The following is a 27,288-nucleotide window of genomic DNA, read 5'->3' as shown; positions in this document are numbered from 1 at the left end:
AGGTATATCTTATTTTTATCATAATTAATGAAAAGCAACTTAAAGTGCAACATAAGAAGGCGCATCATCTTCCCTGAAACATGATAGTGAAATAAAGCCTTTGTCTAGTCAGAGAAGAATAAAAGAAAGAAAGCAAAGCAGACCTGAACTTATAATTTCATACTTCCTCAAAAAGACAAGGATGTCTTCATTGTCTGGGGAGAGTGTGGACCTCTTTGCAGCCACCATGTCCCCTGTCTGCACCTAGAAACACCTGTCTGCACCTATAAACACTGATAGCTGATAGCGTTTGTGATGGTTTCAGCCCGGTCGATTGTGCGGTTGTTGAGCAGCCTTCGTTTTCACTCACGTCAGTGAAACACCGGGCTGATGTCGCTTCACATGCGCGCCCACGCTTCACGTGTTTCCACCGTCATGTGGCTTTCCTACACACGTCACGGCTTTATCCTTTAACCTCCTTCATTCATCATTATATTTCACAGGGAAGCCAAAACGCTCCCATACAGGGGATTTAATCGACACGGGGGGTTCAAGGTTCACCTTCCTCAGCTCACCATGACCAGTCTGTGTGTGGACTGAACATGCGCACAACTTTTTTTCTTTTTCTTAAATCAATCCGCATATCACGTGTGCCAAACGGAAGATATTGATCCATTGCATCACTACATACACACACCCATACATATATATATTAAAAAAAAAGTTTCAACAAAAAATGCTCTCAAACCATGTCCAGTTTGTCCTGATGGGTCAGGAAATATTTATGAATTTAAAATGTATGTATTTGATTTGTCACAAGTTGTTTTTGTTTGTTTTTATTTACAGCACAAGTCAAATTTGGCACAGAAAAAAAATAAAGCTATACACAAGTGAACGTTCAAGTGTACCTTCAAATAAACAAATGTACAACTTCAAATGTAGGTTCCTACAGACGTGCTGATGTGCAGCTCGTAGTGCTGCCAGCACGTCTCCCGCCGGCCGTCCGGGGATGGAGCCTATTTTGTGTTGCGTTTACTGTAACTCGCTGTAAACCACAAATTGCCATTTGTGTCAACAGACTGCAACATAGTGTTCGATCATTTTTGTTAACAGCCAACATGCTTGTCAGTTTCACACGACAGTTAACTTCCTGTTTGTTTTGTATAAAATGTGCAGTATATCAATACCTCTGAACATTACGCTAAAAAGGCATTTGGAATAATAGCATGCAGATTCAAAGAGATTTAAATATAAGGCAGAATGTATACAGATTTTGAAAAAATTACATTAATACAACTATTTGCATAACAGACAGAAATATTGATCTTTTGCTTATATTACACTTTTGATTGACTTTAGAAACAAAGTGCAATTCAGCAGTTTTAAGTTTCAACCTGCTGATAGTGTTGATCAGTTTTTTCTTAGCAGTTAGCCAAGACTAGAAGGCACTACAGGCACAGCCAGAGTTTCTAACTTAGCTGATATTTACATTTAACAGTGGTTTTCTGAGCAGCTTTACTCCTCAACTTGGCACAAACAGTAATGTGGATCCACAGAAGTCAGAAGCTTCATAATACAAGAAGGTCCAACAATCTGATTGGCAAAGAATTTAAAACACTAAAAAAAAGAAAGAAAGAGATCCGTTGGTTCCCAACGGTTTTCTATCAACTCTCAAAGGCACATCTTACATTGCTGTGTGCCCTTTGAAACAGTAGTACACGTACACATGCTCCCCATCTGTTCTTCTTTGATTGTTAAACAATAGTCTTTGCTGGTGTATGTCAAGTACATATTGTTATTTAGTGATTATTTTGCATAGTTTGGTCTACTTTCTTGTGCAAGTGATGTGCTAGATTTCGCAGAGTACATTTTTACAGCCCTCGACAATAAGCCTGAGCTTAATAGACTTCCCTCAACAACTACTTATAGGAGGACGTAGGAAAGGAGGGGGATACTGTTGACAAAAGAAATGTCACAGCCTTAACCAAAAAGCTTACAGACACTTTAACACACGAGTGCTTTGATCAACTGGCGAATCGTACCTTCTAATCTGTATGAATGCATCATATATATATATTATATATATATATATATATATATATATATATATATATATATATATATATGATGCATTCATAAAATAATGAATAAGGAGGGGAAATTAACACCACCAAGCAAGAAATGGGAGCATGCATTCACCTCTAAGAGCTGTTTTAAGAAGTGTTTTGGGGTTGGATCTTCCCTTTAAGAGGCAGTTGTTCCGCCTCCTTGTCTGTCGTCACGGGCCAAGCTGATGAATGCAGTCTTAAGTCAGTCGGACATTCAGAGCCGAGCGCTGTCAAATGGTGTGGGCTGACCCTCAGCCCTTTCTCCACCTCTGTGGATGCGCTCAGCTCACCGCGCCTCTGTCCGTTCACCGTGCTCACCCGTCCCACCCCTCTCAGTCACTTGATGCGGTGTCTGACCAGCGAGGACTCGTCTGTGATCTCCCCGGAGCGGTTTCTCCATCTGCAGGGTAGCAGGAGCAGGAACAGCAGGATTATGAGGACCACTGCACACACTGCCATCAGGGTGTAGGAGATCACCCACAGAAGAGGCTCCTTCAAAATCCCACTGGAGCAATCTGCTGCCACGTCTGCTGCTGAGAAGGGTCCTGCGATCTCCGACAGAGCGACTCCACCATTCACTGCAAAGAAATACACAACAGACAGTTGCAGTAGTTGAAGACCGGGCTGTTCCAGTCACAGAAGTACAACAATGAGTCATTTATGAAAATATGAATACACTATTTTGTGTCAATAGGTAACTACACCAGAAATGACAAAAATTATACGTGGAGTACCCCGAGGTACTTTCCTACATCATTTTTAACATCTACCGTATTTTCCGCACTATAAGGTGCACCTAAAAGCCTTTAATTTTCTCAAAAACCGGCAATGCGCCTTATAATGCAGTGCGTCTTATATATGATAATTACGGTAATTTCTGTTACTGTAGTCAGGGGGATTGTGGGTAATGTAGTTGGTGTCGCCAAAGTAATGGCGCTAAAAACGTCAGGAATCGTCACAGACGTTTTTATTTTGTTAATAAAGTTTGACATACGGTACTTTTCTTCTTGTTTTTTTTTTTTTTTTGCATTTGCTGTAGGATTTTGTAGCATTTCCTGTAGCGCAGCTCCATCAGGTAGATACGCAACTCAACCCCAGCCACTATAGTACAGTATTTTACCATATATTTGGTGCGCCTTATAATGTGGTGCGCCTTATATATGAAAAAAAGTTTTAAAATATGTCATTCATTGAAGGTGCGCCTTATAATGCGGAAAATACAGTACATGCTTTCATTAGCTCAGATAACAACAACGAGATCAAATTCAAAGTCAAATTGTGGAATAACTGTAAAGATGAAATGAAATCATGCAAATCACTAAGTAAGTTTAAACAAATCTTTAAAAACACTACTCTGTATGGATACAAAACGGAAATGGACACATGAACTGACAGCCAATGACCAAAGTGCCTTGCTCAGCTGCACCACCTTTTCTTTTCTTTTATGCTTTTCTTTTGAAGTTGTGTGAAATGAAGAAACGGTAAAAACAGAACATTAGAAGGGGTAGGACTATAAAAGTTTTTTGAAACTTCATCCTACACCCTTTCAAACAGGAAATATTTATTTACATATAGATTTGTCTCTTTAATTTGCTTTGTTTTGCTTATGGTTTTCTTTGTTGTTCTTTGTTTTTTTCGGTATATACATTTTATGCATTCTGATTATTTTGTTTTTGTTTTAACCTGTTTGAATAAATAAATAAATGAAAATGAAATGAAAATGAGATAAGTTACCATAACTACACAGATGACACAACTTTACATTACAATGTCACCAAGTGACAACGAGCCCACACAAACATTCAGTAGACGCATAGAGATGTTTAGAGTGGGTGTGCCCTAATTTTCTTCAGCTGAACAAAAATAAAACTGAAGTAGTTGTTTTTGAACCAAAAGAAGAGCGTTTAAGAGTCAGCACATAGCTTTAGTTACAGCTACAATCCACTGATAAGGCCCAAAATCTGGTTGTAGTTATGGACTCAATCCTGAACCTCCTGAGACACATTAAAACAGTTACAAAGTCGGCCTTCTATCATGAATGTGTGCGTGTGTGGGTGAATGTCTACAGTGTAAAGCGCTTTGGGGCTGTAAGAGTACAGCTGGAAAGCGCTATACAAGTGTAAGCCAATTACCATTTACCTGAAAAACCTCTGCAGGATCAAAGGACTAATGTCTCTGCAGGATCTTGAAAAATGCATCCATGCGTCTATCTTTAGTTGAATTGATTATGGTACAGTGTCTTCAGAAGTCTGAGGTCTTTCCACTGGCTTCCCGTATCTCAGAGAATAGACTTTAACATACTTTAGAATTACACCAATACATTAGAGACTTGTTGCCATATCATTTGACTGAATTATTTGAACCATTCTGAATTAAAATTTTAAACAATGTTAATCTCAGAAGAATTACACATTAACTCTAACTTTTCTTTCTTATGATAGTGTACCGTAATGCAATCTATTTTCCTCCCTCTTTACTTTTCATGTTTTCATTATGTAAAACACCTTGAATTGCCTCGTTGTTGAAATGTACTATACACATAAACTTGCCTTGCCGTATCTGGGATTTTTTATATCTTGTTGTTTTGGGTCCCCAATAATAAATTAAATATTGTGACATAGACAACAAAATGTTTGGGTCATATCACAGTTTTTGAACCACACCTTGTTTGTTTTTTCCACATTGAACTGAACATATTCCTCACAACTGGAGACCCTGCTCTCACATGAAGGTGCTGTGATACTGCAGCCTAAAGTGAACCTCCCCAAAAATGCAACAATGAACTGGTTTGATGCAGACCATCTTGACAGGGAAGTAAAGTGCTCCCAGACTGGGGACCTAAAAGCTTTTTTTTCTTTTTTTTAAAAGTTCCTCCTGCTCTGCATGTTTTACACTTCTGTCCACCATATAATCACTCACAATCCACACCACTGCACCACACTTTAAAACATTTTTTTCCCCCAAACAAAAACAAAAAAAAAAACAGCCCGGGGCTCAGATGAAATGCTATGGATTAGGATGGGATCCACACAAACCACGGACCTCTAGAATCCATCCCAGCATTATAATTACCCCAGCAGATTGTGCTTGAAAACATAAATTGAAGTGTTAAAAGTGCAACTAAAACAAAGTACTGAACAAAATCCTGTCACTTTGTGGGGGGCTGCCATGCTTTAAAAATGTCTTTTGGTGAGTGGATCAGATTTTCAGGGCACTGTGACATCACAAACCCAGCTCAGAGTAGAATAATCCAGCATCCTCAATTTTATCCCAATACAATGCTGGATTTCCTGTAGAGGTCAGTATCACAAATCGCTATGATTGATATAAAAAGAGGCAATTACCCCCAGTAGCCCGTAAAACCGGCTGCTGTGAACCAAGCTGAAAAGACTTGGTTACAAAGGGAACCGTTGTACTTTATACCCGTGTTATTTTTTGAGAAAAGCAAGTCCGAGACATTTAATTTAAACCTCAGAAAATTATATTAACCATAGGCAGAATATGTCTTCCTTTAAAATATTTATTTGGCCCACCGTGTTTGCTTTCTCTATATTTTACAACTTCTTATCATCTCAGTATCAGCTGGAAAAATCAGAAAAAATTTGCGCTTAGATGTGTTCAATATCAGTTGGACTGACAAGGTAATAGTTAATTAGTGTGTTTGCAATTTTCCTGCCACATAGTGTGGATGAAAATATAAAAATTTGAGAGTAGATAACGAAATCAACACAAATGTGTTGTATTTTCATCTACTTGCTGAGAATCCATTTTCTTAAATGAATGGTAAATTAAGCTGTTAAAATCAACCTAAAGTCAGATTCATTTGTTTGCAGTGGTGTAACTAATCTCAGACATGAAGTAAGACCTATTAGAAGATAGCAGTACTTCACATCACCTGCACAGCTGCTGAGAGCAAAGCCCAGTCTCTGCTGAGCTCGGTCAAACACCACGTAGAAGCCTTCCATGACAGTGGCACCAATCACCAGGCCGTTAGCTGATGAAGACACTCCAAAACGAAAGCAATCCAACGCGCCTTCCACTTCTGTGATTGGCTGGATGTACATCTGCAAGACATCAGGACTAGAGGTGGGTGCAATTCATCGATGTGTCGATGCGTCATGTGACGATTTGGAATCGATTAATTTAAAAAAAAAAAAAAAAAAAATAGTTTTTTTTTTTTTTAAGTTATCCTATCCAGATTCCAGACTGAATAAGCTGCTGGATCATTTCATTTTCAAGAATGCACATTTCTTATTGTTCACTTGAAATATGGCAGATATGTTTACACTCAATAAATTTGAAGGAAGTACATATCTTGTTTACTTGAATTAATTAACTCATTCAATCCAGGGCTTGACCGTTTTCAAAGAGCAAATGTTTACATAGTCATAAAATAAATTATTTTGTGTCTTTGAAAAATACATGTCAAATGTTCAAAAAACCTTGTTATTTACTTAATGAGTGTTGTTAGAGGAACTGAGTTAATTGATTGGCTATTTATTTACAAATGTAGCCACAGATGAAGACAAAATCAATCTTGTATGGAAAAAAGCATTAAAAATCACAATAATCGAAGAATCGTGGCACCAATAATCGAATCGAAAATCGTTAGAATCGAAGAATCGAAGTTCCAATAATCGAAATCGAATCGAAGAATCGTGAAGTACCCTTGTTTGCACACCCCTAATCAGGACCCATGAATGTATCTCAGGTTGATGGAGAAGCCCTGGATTTTATTTGATTTTTTCCCCCCACATACTTGAGGCAAGATGGTAATGCGGAAGGACTGGCTGGTGTTGGTGGCTCTTAGGTAGATGGACAGTTCGGGGAAGAATTGCCAAGGTGTCTCTCCTTTCATCCAGCATGCAAGCTTGGTGCCATCCCAGAAGCCTGAAGAAAAATCTTGGATCTAAATAAAAGAAAAAAAAGAGCGGAAAAAGAAATGGACAGAGATGGAGATGGAGGACAACAGGCAGGAGAAAGATAAAAAGGGAGTCAGTACAGGGTCAGTACGACACCAAAACAGGTTTTGATGTTTTCTTTAATTCTACCACTTGGGAATCTGCTGGGAGGATGTGGATAAATTAACAGCCAAACATTCAAATTAACCTTGAGAACCGTTTGTGTATGCCGCAAGATAAGGGAAAATAGAATGGCAAAGAAAAGCATGGAGGACAAACATGGATTTTCATTGCAGAAATTCTCTGGATTCCTCAGAGTAAAACGACTATGTCCTTGAACAGTGAGCGTTCACTATTCTCTGTAACACTTTGTTCTGACAACATATTTCATCACTGTGCGGAGAGGAGGCAGCGTACCAGAGAGCTGCGTGTGATGGCTTCTACCACCGCATTGAAGACATTGACGGGGAGTCGAAGCAGTGTTGTCCCACTGTCAACAATCGCTTTATCCATGTTATACTGAAAGAGAGACAAACGTATGAGCAGTCTTTTTTCTTAGGTCAACAAACTTCATTGGAAAATCTTGAACAAACAGTATGAAAAATGAGGAAGTTCTTTCACAAGCAGACAAACCAGATCACACTCCCTTGTTACACTGAAAATTAGATTCTGTTATATCTATCTGATTTACTCATCATGACACAATCATCTCAGTTGGAATAGACAGTTTCCACAGCATAACCAGTGTTGTGTATTTCAGCCTTAAAAGGCACACGTTAGTGGAACTCAATGGCCATCCATGAATGGTGGGATGAGGCAGGAGAAGCAATCCAGAGACTGATGTTTACCTCTCTGCAGTCCAGATTCAGATTCTGATCTCCAACCTCCAGCTTCAAAACTTCCACTTGGTAGTACCACTCCTCTAATATTGGGGTGTACCACATTGGGCCTTGGTACAGAGTTGGTTCAGCACCACCCAATACCTACACAAGGAACAGGAGTTTACTTTAGCGAAGGTTTATCCCACTACTCATACTCTGACAGACCACAAACACACAAGCACCCCGCCATCTGTGTGGATGGGAGGCACAGCGGGCAAGCTGCCAAGGTCGTATGTGCAGCAGCGACAGACCTGCTCTCACCAGGATGCTGTCGTAGCCTAATTCACTCCTCCCTAACTAGACTAGGCTTCTGAGTGGGAAATACACCAGCTATTATGTTTCTAAAATGCACTAAGATACTCCTTCTGATTCACTAGTTTTTATAGTCATGTTAGGAGAAAACCAGATTAACAATATTTCAGCTCAACTTGCACTGTGCACATTATAAAAAGTGGCCATGTTTTGAAATCAAATCGTATCGTCTAATTCAGGGGTTGGCGGCTCTAGAGCTGTTTAGCGCCGCCCTAGTGGCTCCCTGGAGCTTTTTCAAAAATGTTTGACCTTTTTTTTTCCTTTTTTTCTTCTTTTTTCCTTTTTTCTTCTTTTCTCTTTTTTTCCTTTTTCCTTTCTAATCTCGACATTACGACTTTTTTCTCGAAATTTTTACTTTTTTCTCAACATTTCGACTTTTTTCTCAACATTTCGACTTTTCTCTCAACATTTCGACTTTTTTCTCGAAATGTCAACGTTTTTCTCAACATTTCGACTTTTTTCTCGAAATTTCGACGTTTTTCTCAACATTTCGACTTTTTCTCAACATTTCAACGTTTTTCTCAACATTTCGACTTTTTTCTCAACATTTCGACTTTTCTCTCAACATTTCGACTTTTTTCTCGAAATGTCAACGTTTTTCTCAACATTTCGACTTTTTTCTCAACATTTCGACTTTTTTCTCGACATTTCGACTTTTTTCTCAAAGTGCATAATGAAAAAAAAATCTTCCCCCAGTTCTAACTAATATAGATACATGCAGCATGTGTTGCCTTCATTCTAAGGTTTATACAAGACTTTTCATTTTGTGGCTCCAGACATATTTGTTTTTAGTGTTTTTGGTCCAATATGGCTCTTTCAACATTTTGGGTTGCCGATCCCTGGTCTAATTGAATGAAATATCGTGATTACTCACAAGGCTGCCCCCTGGAGGATCAGCTACGTTGCTGGCTGAGAGACCAGCTCCACACATCTGGAGGGAGAAGATGTCTGGAATTCCCAGCTGCTTCACCACAGAGTTGAAGAAGGGCTCCACAGAGGAGTCAGGCTGTTTGAGAGACAGTAGTTAATAATTACCTTCTATCAATACATTTAAGCTTTGGACTTCTGGCTTGTCTGGAGGATAAAAAACTAAAAAAAATTTAAACTGTGGTAGAATATGGCAAATATTCTCTACACAAACTGAGAATGAAAGGAAGTTCACTCCTGTTTCTCTCAGGAAGCTTTTCCCGTCAGTGCTGTGTTATCATTTCACGCATGACAAACAGTCCTCAGGCAAGTTGAACCTGATCTCTCAGGAGATACAAACTGCACAAAGTGGTCAGTATGAGTATATCTGCTCTTCAATCTCTGGCATTTGATCCAAAGGTTGCCGGAGTCAGTGCTGAATGAAAAGAATCTCTTGTGCCAAGCTGGCGTCATTCTCTTTCCATTAGCGTAAAATTATCATGTTAAAGAAAGCTAACACTGAGCAAAGCACCTTGGCTACAGTATGTCTCTCTGACACATTTAACAAACACGTGCATAAATAGGACATTTTTCAAATACCCCTAGAAATAGAAATGGACTTAAATTCCTTGATAAACTTAAATTCATTTAGAATGTACTGGTAAAGCATAAGAGAGGAAATAATACATGGCAAATGATTTAAATAAAAACAAACAATCTAAAGAGGGCAGATATAAGTAAATATACATAATGTTAAAGCATAACACACTTGACTTGTAAACTTTTCTGTTGTTGTGTTGTGCAAAATGATGAGAAATACATGTGAATAATATCAGATTTAAAAACTATGAGGAAGTGTAACAGCTATGTGGGGCAGAAGCAGGAGGCTATGCAGGACTGCAAGATTCAGAAGACAAATGATGAAATTATAAGGTTAATCCTTTTTCTTCCTGGTACATCTATTTTTATGTAATTTTGTGCATAACGTAAACAGCTCCAAACAAATACATTGTTGTCTATGGAGCCAAATCAAGGCCAAAAGTTTTGCTAATTTGAAAATAAAATTTGAACCTGAAAATTCTTTTTTACAGTTTCAATTTTATTTTTTTCAGTATCAGATCTTTTTTTCAGTTTCAAATCTTTTTATTTCAGTTTCAAATCTTTTTATTTCAGTTTCAAATCTTTTTTTTTCAGTTTCAAATCTTTTTTTTTCAGTTTCACTTCTTTTTTTTCAGTTTCAAATTTTTTTTTCAGTTTCAGACTTTTGGCCCCGATCTGGCGTGGGGGCGTGGCATCAACTGAGAGGGGCGTGGCATCATGAGTGACAGCAGAACAGAGAAGGCGGGGGACGTTCCTCAGTCATGTTGCCTTCAGGAAACGTAGGTTGCAGAGGTAGAAGTATGATTCAACACTGTATATACACCATATTCACGTGATTGGCAGTGGAAAAAACTGATATTAGTGACACATTTCTGTTTAAAAAGCTGTTTTAGACCGTACTTGGCACCAATCGCAGTATAAAAGCAATAAACTATGCCAGACTGTACAGTTCAACAGCCACACTTTAAAGTTTGACATTTCCCACTTCCACATACTACCAAGTACGGTCTAAAACAGCTTTTTAAACAGAAATGTGTCACTAATATCAGTTTTTTCCACTGCCAATCACGTGAATATGGTGTATATACAGTGTTGAATCAAACTTCTACTGATAACTTCTGCAACCTACGTTTCCTGAAGGCAACATGACTGAGGAACGTCCCCCGCCTTCTCTGTTCTGCTGTCACTCATGATGCCACGCCCCTCTCAGTTGATGCCACGCCCCCCACGCCAGATCGGGGCCAAAAGTCTGAACCTGAAAAAAAAATTTGAAACTGAAAAAAAAAGATGTGAAACTGAAAAAAAAGACGTGAAACTGAAAAAAAAAAGATTTGAAACTGAAAAAAAGATTTGAAACTGAAATAAAAAGATTTGAAACTGAAAAAAAGATCTGATACTGAAAAAAAAAGACGTGAAACTGAAAAAAAAAAGATTTGAAACTGAAAAAAAGATTTGAAACTGAAATAAAAAGATTTGAAACTGAAAAAAAGATCTGATACTGAAAAAAATAAAATTGAAACTGAAAAAAAGAATTTTCAGGTTCAAATTTTATTTTCAAATTAGCAAAACTTTTGGCCTTGATTTGGCTCCATAGTTGTCAATATACAACCCAAATTCCCCCAAAATTTGAGATGCCATGTAAAATGTAAATAAAAAGCAGAATGCAATGATTTGCAAATCCCCATATTCCATATTTTATTCACAATAGACATAAACAACATATCAGATGTTGAAACCGAGATATTTTGTCACTTAATGGACGATATGAGCTCATTTGAATTTGATGGCAGCAACACATCTATAAAAAAAGAGGGAGGAGGAGCAACAAAAGGCTGGAACAGTAACTGGCACAACTTGAGGAGCATTTGACAACAAATTAGGTTAATTGGCATCAACTCCGTAACGTGACTGGGAATAAAAACGAGCATGAGCATCACAGATGTTAAGCTTGGCAGAGGTTTACTAATTTGCGACAAAACTGTGCCAAAGCATTTAGAAATAATTTCAGGAAAATGTTCTTTAATGTAAAATTGTGGAGACTTTAAAGATGTCAGCACCCGTGAGTGTATCGTCGGAACATTCAGAGAATCAGGAAGAATCTCTGTGCGCAGGGGGAAGGTGGAAGGTCAGAACTGGAGGCTCGTGACCTTCTCTCAGGCAGCACTGCATTAACAAAAGGCACGATTCTCTAATGGAAATCACTGAACGGGCTCAGGAACACTTCCAGAGATCACGCCTGTGAACACAGTTTGCCGTGCAATCCTCAAATGTAGCTCATGCAGAGAACAGGGTGTGAGCACAATCCGGAAAAACACCACTTCCTTCTCTGGGCCAAAGCTCATTTAAAATGGTCTGAGACTAAATGTAAAACTGTTCTGTGGTCCGATGAATTGAAACATGACATTCTTTCTGGAAACCATGAACACTGTGTCTGGCAGACTACAGAGGAGCGGGACCATCCAGCTTGTTACAGGCGCTTAGTTAGACGGTCTGCACAGTGGTTTGGGGTTGCACAAGTGCGTATGGCGTGGGGAGCTTACACATCTGGAAAGGTGCCATCAATGCTAAAAGGCAAATAGAGGTTTCAGACAACATCTCTTTCAGGGAAGGCCAAAGTACATGCTGCATCCATCACAACAGCATGGATAGGCAGATAAAGAGTCTGGGGCTGAGCTGGCCTGCCTGCCCTCCAGACGTATCCCCACTAGCAAGGAAGGAAGATAACTGTTGAGCAGCTAGTATCAGACAAGAATGGGACAACTGTCCTCTCTTAAAACTCCAGCATCTGGTCCCGTCTTCCCAGACATTTATACACTTGTTAAAAGAAGAGTGCATGTTACACAACAGTGAACATTGCTCTGTTCAAGCTTTTTCAAAATGCGTTGCTGCCCTCAAATTCAAAATGAGCCATTGTCAACAAGAGTCACCAGATAATCCCAAAATAATTCTTTATGAACAAATTAAGATATAATATATATGTGCTTTGCTTTATCATCTACAATAACATTTAGACATGGATGACCGCATGTTTCCCCTGCTTCAAACAACTTTTTTTTCCTCTTCTATTTAATCTTCTTGTACAGAAAGCCAAAGAAGAATTGTGTTTTCTGATTCACAATCAGATCATGTGTACATAGCGCAACATTTATTTTTTATTTTTAAAGATAAGTGACCTATCATCTTTTTGAAGAATACTGAACTTAAAGGAGCCGTCTGTAAGAAATGGCCAAAACTGGTACTGCAGTCACTTTCAAAATATTGTTGAGCGGCGTGTACCCTCCCCCTCCTCCCCCCGACCAGAGGTTGCCAGGTAGGCTGCAGAATGCAGCAGGAACGTAGGCTGTCATGGCTGCGATAATTGGAGCCGAGCTGGCAACCCGGATGCCGAAACAATACTAACTTTGTGATTGGGAGATAGGTGGAGGGTGGAGCTTCAGGCCAAAACAAAAAATGACAACATAAACATCAGTTGAGGGCTGCAACTCCTCTTTTTAAACTGGAATATCCTGGCTTGAGTGCTGTTGTCAGTGACATAAGTATTTGAAATGAACATGATTTTTAAATGTCTGTTGACATATCGGGGTCATTTTATGATTCGTTTTATTATTGCTCTTACATACAGCTCCTTTAATACACTATATTAAAAGGCAATAATAAATAATATAAAACCCACATTTTAATATCACAGTTTTTCCGAACACCACTCAGGTTTAAGGTTTCCTTCAGTGTAAAGTGAGTGTGTGACTCACGCGTGCCAGTGCAGGGTAGGCCAGGCCCAGGATGCCCTGCCAGTTGATTCCAGGAAGGAAGAAGCCATCAGATGACAGGATGGCAGCGATGTTAATTGTGATGGTCCCATTTGGGCCCTTGGGGATGGAGACCCTGTCGATGCTCAGCTCTCCTTCCCAGTTGCCTTGTGTGTACCTGACAGCTACAGCGCGGCCAACGGACTGATAGGTGCTGGAGCTAAACAAACAGGAAGTCACCAAGGCTTGTGAATACTCATACATAAATACAATTATTTCAGTCTTATGTAATCTGAAGTAGAAAACTTTTAGCACACCGGATATGCAGAAAGGTGCGTCGGAGGAGGAAAGCTTGAGCCAATTTAAAAAGAAAACTCCCGCACACCTTCTTCTCACCGTACTCGTGTTTATTGCTCAACACGAGTACGGTGAGAAGAAGGTGTGCGGGAGTTTTCTTTTTAAATAGTCTTATGTTATCTAAAACATGCCAGTGCTGCGCAAAAGCATTTACCCCTTGGTATTTTTCCTCTTTTCTTACATTACAGCATGGAGTTAACATAGGTTTTTTGCTGGTTTCGCATTATTTGATCATCAAAAATCAAACAAGACCCCCTTTTGCAACAATTAGAGCTGCAGGTCTCTTAGAATGAGTCTCATATAGCCGCGGGGAGTTTTGAGCATTCCTCCAGGCAAAACTGTTCCAGCTCCGTGTACAGTAATCTCTAAACCATACCACAGATTCCTAAGCTCTAACCTCTATGGTCATTCCAAGAGATTTTAATATGTTTTCACTTAAAACCACTCAAGTTTTGTTTTCACAGTACGCTCACAATCCCCGTATGAAGTAGGGCTGCAACAATCAGTCAGAGTAACTGATTACATCATTTATGAACAATTGTATATGCAGAATTTTATCATCTTGATGGTGTACACCACATGAATGTAACCATCTCAGATATTTCATGCTTACAAGTAAATGTAAACTGCCATGCACTACAGGAAGTGCTGAGGGCACTGTCTGCCACAATAACTGTGATTTTAGCCCACTAAAGTACAAGAACATATGACCAAGGGCAAAGCACGAGCAAGAGAATACAGAAAAAGTGGGTGAAAAGTCAACAAGAGGGGGATTTCCCCACTGATAGATTAATCAAGTTTCATCTTATCTTAGATAATTTTCTAAAGCATGGGAAAATCTTTACAGAAAACAAGCCAGTAAAACAAGAGAAATGCAGACTCTATGATACAGAGATATTGCTGACTGTCTACTAACTAACATCACATCAGTTGACTATTGAAAAACTATTTAGCTGCAGCTTTAATGTGAATGTTGAACTCCCATTCCATTCTCAATTTTCTAAAATACTGAAAGGATTTTCCCACACCCAGTTAGTGCAAAACAAGTTTTCTGAGGCGTCATATGGCTTTCAATGTTTCTTTAAATTTAAAACTTAATGGTGCTGTGATGGATATGCAGAATACTCCAAAATGTTCTTCCTGAGCTGTTAAAAGACCTCTAAATATGTGACTTCTCAAATTGATTGGGATTCCAAATATTTTTCGTTTTTATTTTCACTTCACGAATATGACTATTTTGTGGAAGTTTATTACTTAAAAAACTAAATCTACTCAAAATTACAGGTTGCAATGTAACAAAACAGGATAAAATGCCAGGGGGGGAGGTGTTAGCATGGCACCGTATAAATGTGCATAAAGTGATGGAGCCACTCACAGTTCAGTGTTGAAGTAATGGGTAATGAACGGGTGTTGAGCTGCAGCCACGGCAAAGTTACTGCTGCCTGTATCCACCAGGATGTTTAGCTGAAACACACAAGGAAGGGTTTACTTTAACAAACATTAGTTATTTATTATTACCCGCCCTAACTGACATAACCCCTAAATCACACAGTAGAAAAAAAAAAAGACTGGTATGGAAAATTAAGAGAAAAGGGAGAATAACAGAAAAATCTACTCGCAATGTTGTACAAAAAGGCACATACATGGAAATATCATGGTAATTCTGTCTTCCAGACATCAAGTTAGCAAGCTGGAGCTAATTAGCCAGCAGACTTGTGCCACTTCCATGACTGAGCGGAGGTCATTTTAGCACTCACTAGACAGCATTCCTCACCACTACAAGGGTCATAAACCTAATGCCCCACAATCACCTGATCGCTCATCAACAAAGACATCTATTGAGTGGCTCTTCAATTGTGTCACATGATAATCTATGGAAATAATGAGCTTCCTTCCCAACTGCATGGCAACAAACTGGAAAAATCAAGCCATCATTAATCACTTCTCTCTGACTCTGTGTCTGGAACAGCAGGAAGTGGTTCAAAACAGAGAAGTTCCTCATACTTTGCTCTCCCTGAGAGTTTGTTAACAATTACACGGCTCAGAAACATAAAGGTCTATAGCCAAAACCCACCGTCATGCTCAGGCGAGCATTAAATCATTTTGAGACAAAGTTGTAATTATCGGCCATGTGTTATAGACTGCTTCTGTTGGCTATGAAGTATTCTCTTTGAGGGAGCCGGGTTCATCATTTTCCTCCTCGCTGGGCTGTTCTGGACCCATCACGGTCAGCGTGCCATCTAAAACCACACTGATGGCAGCATCATTCACTCAAGGCTTGAACCAGCACACAAACCCAGAAAGGAAAACTCTGTGGTTTGTGGTGAGGAGAGGATGCAGTGGACAATAGGGATGGGCGGTATGGACTAAAAAAATTATCACGATAATTTCTGGCATTTATCCTGATAACGATAAAAATGACGATTAAAAAAAAAAAACAATTCAACTCCACCTTTGTAACTATAAATCTATCACCATATTCAGTCTTTGGAGCCCCCAATTTTTTTCTTTCTTTCTTTCTTTCTTTCTTTCTTTCTGGCTCATATCTTTTTTTCTTTCTTTCTTTCTGGCTCATATCTTTTTTTCTTTCTTTCTTTCAGGCTCATATCTTTTTTTCTTTATTTCTTTCAGGCTCATATCTTTTTTTCTTTCTTTCTTTCAGGCTCATTTCTTTCTTTCTTTCTTTCTTTCTTTCTTTCAGGCTCATTTCTTTCTTTCTTTCTTTCTTTCTTTCTTTCTTTCTTTCAGGCTCATATCTTGCTTTCTTTCTTTCAGGCTCATATCTTTCTTTCTTTCAGGCTCATATCTTGCTTTCTTTTGTACTATAAATCAGGCTTTAACCAAAAACGTTTTTACCGTGAGATGACAAATTGTTACCGTGGGGAATTTCTTTGACGGTATATCGTGAACGGTAAAATATCGCCCATTCCTAGTGGACAGCATGTGCTTTTCCTTTTTTCCCCCACTTGCCACCCATCTTTTTCTACCCCCTCTGTTCTCCCTGAGTTCAGCTCCTGAGCCTCAGGCAAATCTCTCCCCCTGCTGTGGCAGCCTGCAGTTGAGCACTCACTGTCTAATTGACAGCAGCTCCATGGTGGCACCGTGCATCTGCTACCTGTTTGTACCAATTAGCAGATGTGAGGCTCTCCAGCTGACACCTCAGCCAACTGTGCCACATGTTAACAGATGCCGCAATTAGTGGCTGATTTGAATGGTGCCTCATCTAACACCCCGGCAATGTAATCACATCATCATTTAGACAGAATAATACTGAGAATATAACTCAATAATATTGAATTACAGGGCACTCTGAAACGGTATAACCCATTTTAACCAGAGTGGATTGAGCTCTGCTGGCATGAATAACTGATGGAAAGGATTTACCTGTAATAATGCACAGAGGACAAAAGTTAAATAGCCAGATTATGAGTATGACTAGCAAAAGGTGGTGGAATTGTTTCCTCCTGTGCATCATAATCCCATTCACACCCAAACCATGGTGGAAGGTGTGGTGTACTATACTTCTGAATAGCTATTTATCACATTGATTTAACAAAGTTCATTTTGTACAATTGTACAATTTAATTTGCTAATTGCTTTTGTTGGACAAGACATTTTTGGTTTATGTTTATGTTTCTGCGATTCCTTTCGCCTTCATCAGAGTCAGTTTGAGAAAGAAAACTATAAATCACCATCGGACAAGGAAGATGCCACTGTGTGGTGATTTCTTTTTTTTGTCTTGCACATCGGTGCTTAGTGCCTGCAGGATAAGATCATCAAGGAGAAGAAGAAAAAACAACAAAAGTTCCACTTTTTAAGCAATCAGGTATTTAAAAAACCTAAAAATGTCTTGTCCGACGAAAAGAATTAGCAAATTAAATATTTATCACATTAATATTTCAGAAAAATCCTCTAAATTTTGTCCAACACAGTCATTTGTACTCTACGGTAAACGCACAGATGTAACCAGTAACATGATAGCGGCTAATCACATTCATTAACCAGCTTGAGGACTCGAGCTGGATTACAGAGACACTGATGCATAGTTACTGTTTCAGTCTCATCTCTAAACTTTCTACAATAAAAAAAAAAGTTTTATTATCGCTAAACAGCTGAGGGACCATTAGAATTGATGAATTCCATCTGGATTTTCATCAAATTTGGGGCTTTTTTCTTATTTTTTTGCCTCATTCACATGTCAAGGAGACATTCTTCAAATAGCCTATCTGACATCTCTACAAATTCCAACACAAAATATACAAATACAGATAACGTGTGAATGTGGTTGAATGTGTATGAATGTTGGTGGTGGTCGGAGGGGCCGTTTGGCGCGATATGGCAGCCACGCTTCCGTCAGTCTGCCCCAGGGCAGCTGTGGCTACAAACGTAGCTACCACGACCAGAGAGAATGTGTATGGATGAATAATGATTTCTGTAAAGCGCCCTGGGTGCCTTGAAGGGCGCTATATAAATCCAAGTCATTATTATTATTATTATTATTAATGCCTCACTTTAATATTCAAACATAACATTTCAGAAGACTTGGAAAACAAACCAAATGTAATGTCCTTGTGTAAGTAATACCAGATTTTAAGTTTTTCTTTTCTTTTTTTCTTTTTTAAAACAGCAATTTACAAGTGTCTCTCATAGACATTTCCTAGCCTGTTTAGTATCAAATTCATAATATCAAATTATTTTTTTTTGGGGGGGGGGGGGGGTGTAAATAGTAAAATCAGACTGCATACATATTGCTTATGTTTAAACAGAAATTGTTTATTTTACATATTTAAACTTTGCAGAAAACATATGTTCCAGAAATAGTAATATTCATGTGAGTAAGAAAAAAAACTGATTAGGTCTCACGGTATTATTAATCAATTTTTTAACTCTACCTAACAAAGTCATGTCTCGTTGAATCCATAATGAAACATTTGATGACACATGACTTTCTCTGTATTAAACAGCAGTCTTATAAGTAATCATTTATAGTATGGCTTTTTCTGGGGGTTAATCATAAATCAGTCAGAAGACAATACTGCTAAGCTTATTCATTCCTCTGCTGACTATGAATAGCTAATAAAGATTTACACCTGTGGTTGCAAAAGTTAGACTGGTGGACCATTTTCTCTCCATGCAGCTTGGTGTAAAAGAAAAAGCAGCCACTTTGAAAAAATCATATTCTGAGCAAACACCAATTTGAGGGTCTTTGTTCCTTTGAGGAAACTGTAGAGTTTAATTCACCCAGCACTTCTTGTGCATACATTTGTAAAATACAAGATCAAGCTGGTTTTAAAGTGTAGGAAGTGTTCTCCGTTAAGTGCTGCCATGTTATCCTCAGTGACATGGCAGACAGCCCCGATAAGCCCCTGTGAGCCCAAGAAACTGAGCTTCACCACATAGACGTCTTAAAAGCTCTGATCTGTTTAACTTTTAAAGGCCTGGGGGCAACAGGTCAAATTACTAATGAGATAATTTAACAATTTCTTCAAACACATCTACTTAAAACACAATGGCAAACCAAAGCCATCCTCGAGGCCACGTGTACTCTTCATTCAACTGCATTTAGCCCTTCTTAATCACTAATGCAATCTCGTTAGACACTTAACATTATAAGTAGAATACAATGATGACACCAAAGTAACATAGGGAACTCATTTTGTGCAACCAAAAGAATTGCTGAAATCAGGGCGAGTGCTGTTTTGTACAACTCCAGCGCTGCTCTTTGCTCCCTGGGAGCCTCATAATCCCTGTCAGCTGCCTCGAAAGAAACAGTGGTCCTCACAGGCAGCATCATGTGAGCCCATGTGAGCGGGTTATTTAGTCTACCTACAGACCCCCGAGGCTGGTGGAGAAAGCTGCTGCTGCTGCTGCTGCTGCTGCACCCCACAGCTATGATACCATCCTCCCTTCATGTCCTGGGAACTTAACAGTCAATGTATATACACATTATATATATATATATATATATATATATATATATATATATATATATATATATGTATGTATATATAGATCACAACACCCCCCCATGTCTGATCTCTACAACCGCTCTGTGATCAGGAAGGCCACTCTGATCACAGAAGACCCCTCTCATTCCCTCCACCTCTCATTTCAACTACTGCCGTCAGGCTGAAGGTATAAAATTCCACTGGCCCGGAAAAACATTTACAAAAAAATCATTCATTCCATCTGCCACAATCATTCTAACAATATTAAATAGATTGTTGCACTTTTAACAGGCACTAGTCATGTCTGTTCTAACTTATTTACTGTTTTTTTCTTTTTAATGTATTTATTCGTTGTGTCTTGGGAATGTGAGAATGTGGTTGTGAGCCCTGTCAAAAGAGGAATTTCTATATATATATATATATATATATATATATATATATATATATATATATATATATATATATACATACCATACATACACACACACACACACACACACACACACACACACACAAAAGTGACAGGACGGCAAGCGCATATATATATATATATATATGTATATATATATATATATACATATATATATATATATATACATATACACACACACACACACACACACACACACACACACACACACACAAAAGTGACAGGACGGCAAGCGCATATATATATATATATATATATATATATATATATATATATATATATATATATATATATATATATATATATATGTGTGTGTGTGTGTATGTATGTGTGTATGTATGTATGCCGTTCTCTGACACACCTTTTTCTCTGCTGTGTGTGATTATTTTTAAGTATATTTAAAAGCCAATACTAGTCTGGGGAGTTGAAAAGCAAACAAAACAAAAACAAACACACACACATTTACCAGTGTATTACCTTGTGGCTGGACTTGCCACTGTTTACACACAAAACAAAACACAAAGCATGTAAAGTGCGTTTAAAGTGTAGACTTACACATTTAATATTAAAACAGAAATCGAAAGTAAAAGAAATAAAGTGTTACTTTTCCAATACTCCTGAACTAGTTACAAACGTAAGGCTGATTTATGGTTCTGCGTTACACCGACGCAGAGCCTACTGCGTAGGCTCTGCGTCGGTGTAACGCAGAACCATAAATCAGACTCTCCCAGTGAAGCAGGCACCCACCTGTTGCCCGGGAGTCCCCAGGTTCATCTGGATGTAGTATCCCCGGCCGGAGTCTCCCTGCAGGTTTCCCACCATGTCCAGGAAGTTGACCGTCCCGCCGGGGTCCGAGGCCAGCGACAGCCCGCTCCCGTCCCGCTGCAGAGACACGACCCGGGCAGGGCTCACCGCATCCGCGGAGAGGTTGAACCTCCCCGGGAAGATCTTCAGCGGTATCGAAAAGTAACATGTCGCCAAGCCGAAGTAAAGGCTGAACACGACAGCCCATGTCGGAGCCATGGTGCCGCCAGCGCCCGCTGTAATAAAGCTGATAAGACGCCTCTGGATAAAACTCCTGCTTCAGGGCTCAAAGTTTGCTCCTTAAGTTTTCAGGTGTCACCATGGGAACGACAGTGTGGACGCCATCATGTAAATGCTGCCTTTTCGCCGTCACGCAGAAAACCACGCATATTCGCATGGTAACAAAGTATGACTGATACTAAAAAGTTGCTGTCGGTATTTCTCCCGAAGATGCACATCCACTCCTCCAAGATAACCCACGTGGAGCACACCAGTTCCGCTCTGTCCTTTCAAAATAAAGGTTACAATTATTATTATTATTATTATTATTATTATTATTATTATTATTATTATTATTATTAATATTAGTATTATTATTATTATTATTATTATTATTATTATTATTATTATTATTATTATTATTATTATTATTATTATTATTAATAAAGAGTTTTTTTTTCAAAAAGCATAAAAAAAGAAAGTCAGACGTTGCAAAATATGACATGTTTTATTCGTTACACAGTTTTGCGTTTTACAAATTGAAAAAAAAAGATGTAATGCGTTGATTCAAATCACTTTCTTTGAAATGTAAAGAATACAGTTGTAAAATTGAATGCAATTCTTGATAAATAGATTGAATAAAAGAAGTTAACGGCATGTTCATCGTCTTTTAAGAGCCAACAGGGAACCACAGAAATCTCTGGCACCTTTGGCAAGGTAAGGCAAGGCAAGTTTATTTGTATAGCACAATTCAACACAAGGTAATTCAAAGTGCTTTACATCAACAAAATATCAAATATCAATAAAATGATAAGAAAATAGGTCAATTAATAAAAAGCACAAGTTGTTAAAAGGTAATGGCAGTAGAGTACAGCAGGTAAGTATTTAATTTAAGAGTACGCTTCAGTAAACAGTAATGTTTTTAGCTCTGATTTAAAGGAGCTGACAGTTGGAGCAGACCTCAGGTCTACAGGAAGTTTGTTCCACCGGTGAGGAGCAGAATAACTGAACGCTGCCTCACCTTGCTTGGTTCTTGTTCTTGGGAACCACAACAAACCAGATCCAGATGAACCTCAGGGGTCTGGGAGCTTCATAGGGAACTAACACCTTCACTTTTAACCTTTAATCACTGTGTTGTGTAGAGAATGTACAGTGTTGGTTGGCCATTATGTCTCGCCACTCATGCATCATTCTCCTTTGGGCAATGAGCTCCAAGGGGTTTTATTTTTTTCATGTATTCATTTATTTGTAAGTTCCTATGAGCTGCTGGCACAGATGTTGCTCTTCAACAGATGTCTGCATTCTAGACCACAGACAAAGTCTTGCTGCAAAACTCGGATGACATTCACTTCCAGTTCAAACCGAGACAAGGAAACTGGATTTGTACAGTTAATGCAGACATATATGTATAGTAAAAAAAAACTGGAAATAATAACAATAACAATAATGATAATGATTTATTTTATGGGCAAAGGGACCCAACAGTTGGTGGTATTTTTACAGCCTTGACACCGCTGTCTTCCCCACTTCCTGCACGCCCAGTGATGGATTTGATCCTGATTTGATCCAGCCATGCACGTCATCAGACCTGGAACCGGCTGACTGGTGACACTTGGATGTCTCTGTCAATACTTTCAAACGTCAAGTTTAACAAAACTGGCATAATGTTTCACTGTGTAAATTTAGTTTTCTTGTCATGGACCTTATGTTTTAGGGAAGCTCAGGTCTCCCAAAGTTTACAACAAGATGATGCATGTCTTCTATAAATCTATTTAGTTCAGGTTTGCCTGCAGTCATGTGTTTGAGAAGCATTACAGCCTGTGACTACACTAAAAAGACAATAAAAAAGGTTGACTCTGTGCTGCATTAGTTGCAAGACATTAATGTATATTTTTTACATCCTCTACATGAAAAAGCTACAAAAGATTAAAGTGTTTGATGCTTCTTCAGCCTCATTGCATTTCTTTGAAAGAATATTACTTTATTACATCATTCATTCTTTAATTTCTATTTTTTGCACAGTGCAAAAATTCCATCCTTAAGTACATATTTATTTTTCTGTTCTCTTTTAAATAAAAACACTCTCTTAAACCTAAATAGAATGGAATGCTCATTAGTATGATTGCAAACATGGAGGAGAATCTCTTTAAAAGCATTAAATCTGTGCTCAGCTCTGAGGAAGGTCACACTAAAGACTGATCAGCCTGAGCATTGTGTGGGTTCACTTTGGGGAAACCTACGGACTACCGGTCGACTAACATGAGTTTTTCTATGGCCGATGCTGATTATTTAAAAGCAGAAGAAATAAAAGGCAACATTTAACAAAGCGATTGATTAATTGGGCAACTAAGTAACTGGTATGCCTCTAACATTATCATTGTATTTTCTGTTTGTACCTTTGTAAAGGGATTGAGAAAAAAACTTGAATGCTCATTTAGACCTTGATTAAAAAAAAAAAACAACAAGATTCTGGCACTGTACTTTATTTAAAAGAAAAAACCTGACAAAATCTGCTTCTAATCTGTGCAGCAACACCTGCATTCTTATAACTAAATACTCAGTTTTTAATTTACAACAAACCTCGTAAAAACTACTGTATAAAGACATGTTTTACATACACCCCTCAGAGTCATATTTCAATTAGGCCTTTATTTTTATTTCATTTCATGTTAGGAATTGAACAATTCATCAATCGTTTTGATTTCCTTTAAGAGTGGTCTCTCTAACTTTGTCTGTCTCCATCAGTATTTACTCATTTTATTCTACACTGTAATCAAAGGAGAAAAGGAATTCAGCTATTATTCAGTGTAAAGAAAATGGTCCAAATACGCTTTTCTAATTTAGAACAGCTTTTATTTCATCCAAGACAGTCTCATTTTAAACACCAACGATTCAGAGAAAGAGCAAGAAGATGGAAGTGGTAGGGCAAGATCAATGTCATAGGTCTTCTCCATGGTGCCCATATCAAACAGAGAAAACACTGTCTCCCACCCATATCCCAGTTACACCATGTCACATGTTTCCTCCTTCCCCTATTGAAGTTAATCACTATTGTTAGAATAACTTGACTAATGTGAGGGAAAAATGTGACAAAAATGCATGTTTCCAGTGCATTTGTTGTCATGCACTGGGTCTTGTGGATGACCCATTTAAGGACAATTCCTGTTTCTTTATCCCTGCAACTCAGTTAGTCCCATGGCCTCGGAGTATAAAAACAGGGGGAAGCACTGTGAATCTGGTGAATGATCATGTGTGTTATACATCCTGGGGTGACACGGTTTCAAAACTCTCTCTGGCTCGTGACCTCATTTTTAGATAACTTTAAATTCCTATGAATTGAGGAACTGGAGGCCTATTGTCATATGAGGTTGATTATGGCCTATGCTCATCTGACTTCAAATGCTTTTATATATTGGAAGTTATCCAACTGATAGAATATCTTCATTAACAGTCAGAACAGTCATATTTAGTGCAAAATCCAGTCTGAAATTAATACAGTCTCCAATTTGTGATTAAGATAACAAGAAGAATAATAAAAAGCATGTTAATGTCTGAAGTTGACTCGAACTGATTTGTCTAAGACATATGAATAAGGTCCCAGCTGCCCCTCATTACTTTAATTTAAATAGTACCAGTTTTGATGGTTATTTCTAATAATGTGCCTGTCTTTTATCTGCTGATTCACTGTTTCTCACGTTGCCAATAGAAACAATGAACCAGCAGCCTCCTTTTGCAGTCCCACTATTAACCACAGAGAGGCGCTCCACACCATTATTGTGCCTCTGATCTAATCTGAAGGAACTGTAGCGTCCGTGGATGAAAAAATTAGGCTGCTGAGGGGAGCCTGTGGTCCTACATTTAGTAATGCAAAGCTTCTTTGCTGGGACATCGCCACTTAATCCTCACAGCTCTGATCACTGGGGCCGATGAGAGAAGGAGAACGCGCAACATTATCTCATGACATACCCCCCTTCTGCATTTTCCTTCTGAAAACAGTGCAGACCTTTAGGATTTAGCTCTGTGGTCATTAATGACTGCAATTATGGATTAAAAAAAAAAGAAGGAAGAGCTCAAGAAATGTATGCTAATTTTGACCCTGAAGTATTTGTCACATTCTGAGGTTTTATAAACAGATGTAAATGTTCTTTTTAAAAAGAGACAAAACTAATGTGAAGAGAATGTTACAATGTCTTTTAGGACCTATGTTTCCTAGGATATAGATATACATATACAAATTATATATATATATATATATATATATATATATATATATATATATATATATATATATATATATATATATATATATATATATATCCCAGCTTGGAGGACACAGCTCCTAGTGTCCCAACTACCACTGGCACCAGTGCTGTCTTCACCTTACACATCTTTTCTCTCTCTTCCTTCAACCCTTGGTATTTCTCCAGCTTCCTGTGTTCCTTCTTCTTGATGTTACTGGAATTACCACATCTATCGCTACTGCTTTCTTCTAGAGTTTTTCAACCCCCTGAGTGTTGGTTATAGCCCGATAGATCAGACCCACATCTAGAAAGATGTAGGTTCTGAAAACAATCCATAGGGGCTCCCCAGCCAATGGGCAGTACCAACAGTTGCTTAACAAACTACCTTTCCACGCAGTTGGTTAGAGCTACAGCTTTACAGCAAAGACCAAGGTGACATATTCAGAGTGATGGAAATGAGTCAACGGGACAGTGTGCTGTGTAGAAGAGTAAATTCGATTTTTTGATTTGAGTGCCATCTTCTGTTCAATTTTCAAAGAAAAGGTCAGATCTTTAAATGTCCATGCCAAAACTGATTCAAATGGCTGTTAATCCTAAATTGCAGCCATCTATACTGTTTACATTCAGATTACGTCGTCATCGTGTTATGCCCAACCAGAGATTCTCCATACAAGGATAAACTGATTTGGTTGGCTCTCCATTACTTTTGAGCACAATTAATGGATTCCACCGGATGTTAGGTAGGCATACCCACAAAGCAAATTTAAATTTTGCTAGCAGTACGTTCAGATAGGCTATGTTGGTCAGTATTGGTTAACCATCCCCAACTTATAGGGCGGATTTGTAAGTCTCATGGGATCTTGGGGATATCTCCCACCTTGACTTTAGGACTTCCAACCCGTACTCAGCACAGATGTTTCTGTACACTATCAACACTACCTGATCGTAATGTTCAATATATACCCTTTCCTGCCAGCATTCTGCATCCCACTATAATGTGCAAGACAATCTCTGTGAAATCTTTACACAGTCTGCAGCAGGGGTCTCGTCTGGTGTCGTAGACCCTGGCCCCTATCGCTCTTATGCCAGGCCTTGTTTCATTCTGGATGGTGGCCTTGATGCTCACTAATCCCTGGCCTCCCTCCTTCCACTTTGTTAAGGGTCTCATGGTTTTGGACTTGGCATGAAATACATTATGTGTTGAGAGGATTTTTCTTGCTTTGACACCAGTGTCCTCCATCTCTTCCTGTGACCAGAACATGATTTACCTGATTACTAACTAGACTTATGTGTTAATGGCCTGAAGTTTGTTCTTCCCATTCGGCTGGCTCTTCAGGACCTGCCTTATTCTTTTCAGCTTCTTGGCTGTGGTTGCAGCCACCTTGTGGTTGCCTTTTGCTTGTCTGATCCCAAAGTATTTGCTCCTGTTCTGAACATCTAATTTATTGCCTTCTTGTAGTTTGACCTCTTGGAGTTACAAGTCTCTCCTGTTACGTACACTGCATATCAAACTATGCGCATTAAACTGCATGGTATTAGAACTAAGGGAGACCTTTAACTATAATCAAACAGAAGCTTGGCTGGTTATCTTAAAGAATTAACATTGATTTATGAATAAAATTGGCTGTATTTTCTGTGCAGTCACCCTAGCCCTCACCCTCTCTGTTTTAGCATCACAGAGAACGATGATAATCAACCCCACTGGCCAGCCACTGTAAGACTGTAATACCAATAAGAGATTTGCTGAATCCGCTGGCATTTTGGATGCAGCGTAATTACAGCACAGACATGATAGAGCTGGATGAGCAGTAAATGGGGATCACAGGAGGGCAGATTGTCCGCATGTTTCTGAGGCA

The 27,288-nt window shown here is 38.6% G+C and overlaps 1 protein-coding gene across 1 annotated transcript; it reads right to left on the bottom strand.

Annotated features, from left to right (window-relative positions):
* Positions 1-735: 735 nt before the first annotated feature.
* On the bottom strand, positions 736-21,430 carry bace2 (beta-secretase 2). Its single transcript, XM_061719103.1, has 9 exons — positions 20,916-21,430; positions 15,166-15,254; positions 13,437-13,653; positions 9,056-9,187; positions 7,837-7,971; positions 7,406-7,507; positions 6,847-6,996; positions 5,983-6,151; positions 736-2,665 (listed from the first exon to the last, which is right to left on the bottom strand). Exons 1-9 carry the CDS (start codon positions 21,189-21,191, stop codon positions 2,424-2,426), a joined length of 1,512 nt encoding a protein of 503 aa, XP_061575087.1. The 5' UTR covers positions 21,192-21,430; the 3' UTR covers positions 736-2,423.
* Between the last annotated feature and the right edge of the window lie 5,858 nt (positions 21,431-27,288).

This window comes from Cololabis saira, chromosome 4 (assembly GCF_033807715.1).
Source record: "Cololabis saira isolate AMF1-May2022 chromosome 4, fColSai1.1, whole genome shotgun sequence".
Lineage (NCBI taxonomy): Eukaryota > Metazoa > Chordata > Actinopteri > Beloniformes > Belonidae > Cololabis > Cololabis saira.
Note: the sequence above shows the minus strand (reverse complement) of the source record. Positions and strands in the feature narration are given on the sequence as shown.

Coding starts and splice junctions, on each gene's coding strand:
- bace2 (XM_061719103.1), bottom strand. CDS start 21,191: ATGGCTCCGACATGGGCTGTCGTGTTCAGCCTTTACTTCGGCTTGGCG. Junction 13,654..15,165: donor CATTACTTCAACACTGAACT/GTGAGTGGCTCC, acceptor CTGTTTGTTTAG/CTCCAGCACCTATCAGTCCG. Junction 7,972..9,055: donor ATCCTCCAGGGGGCAGCCTT/GTGAGTAATCAC, acceptor TTCCTTGTGTAG/GTATTGGGTGGTGCTGAACC.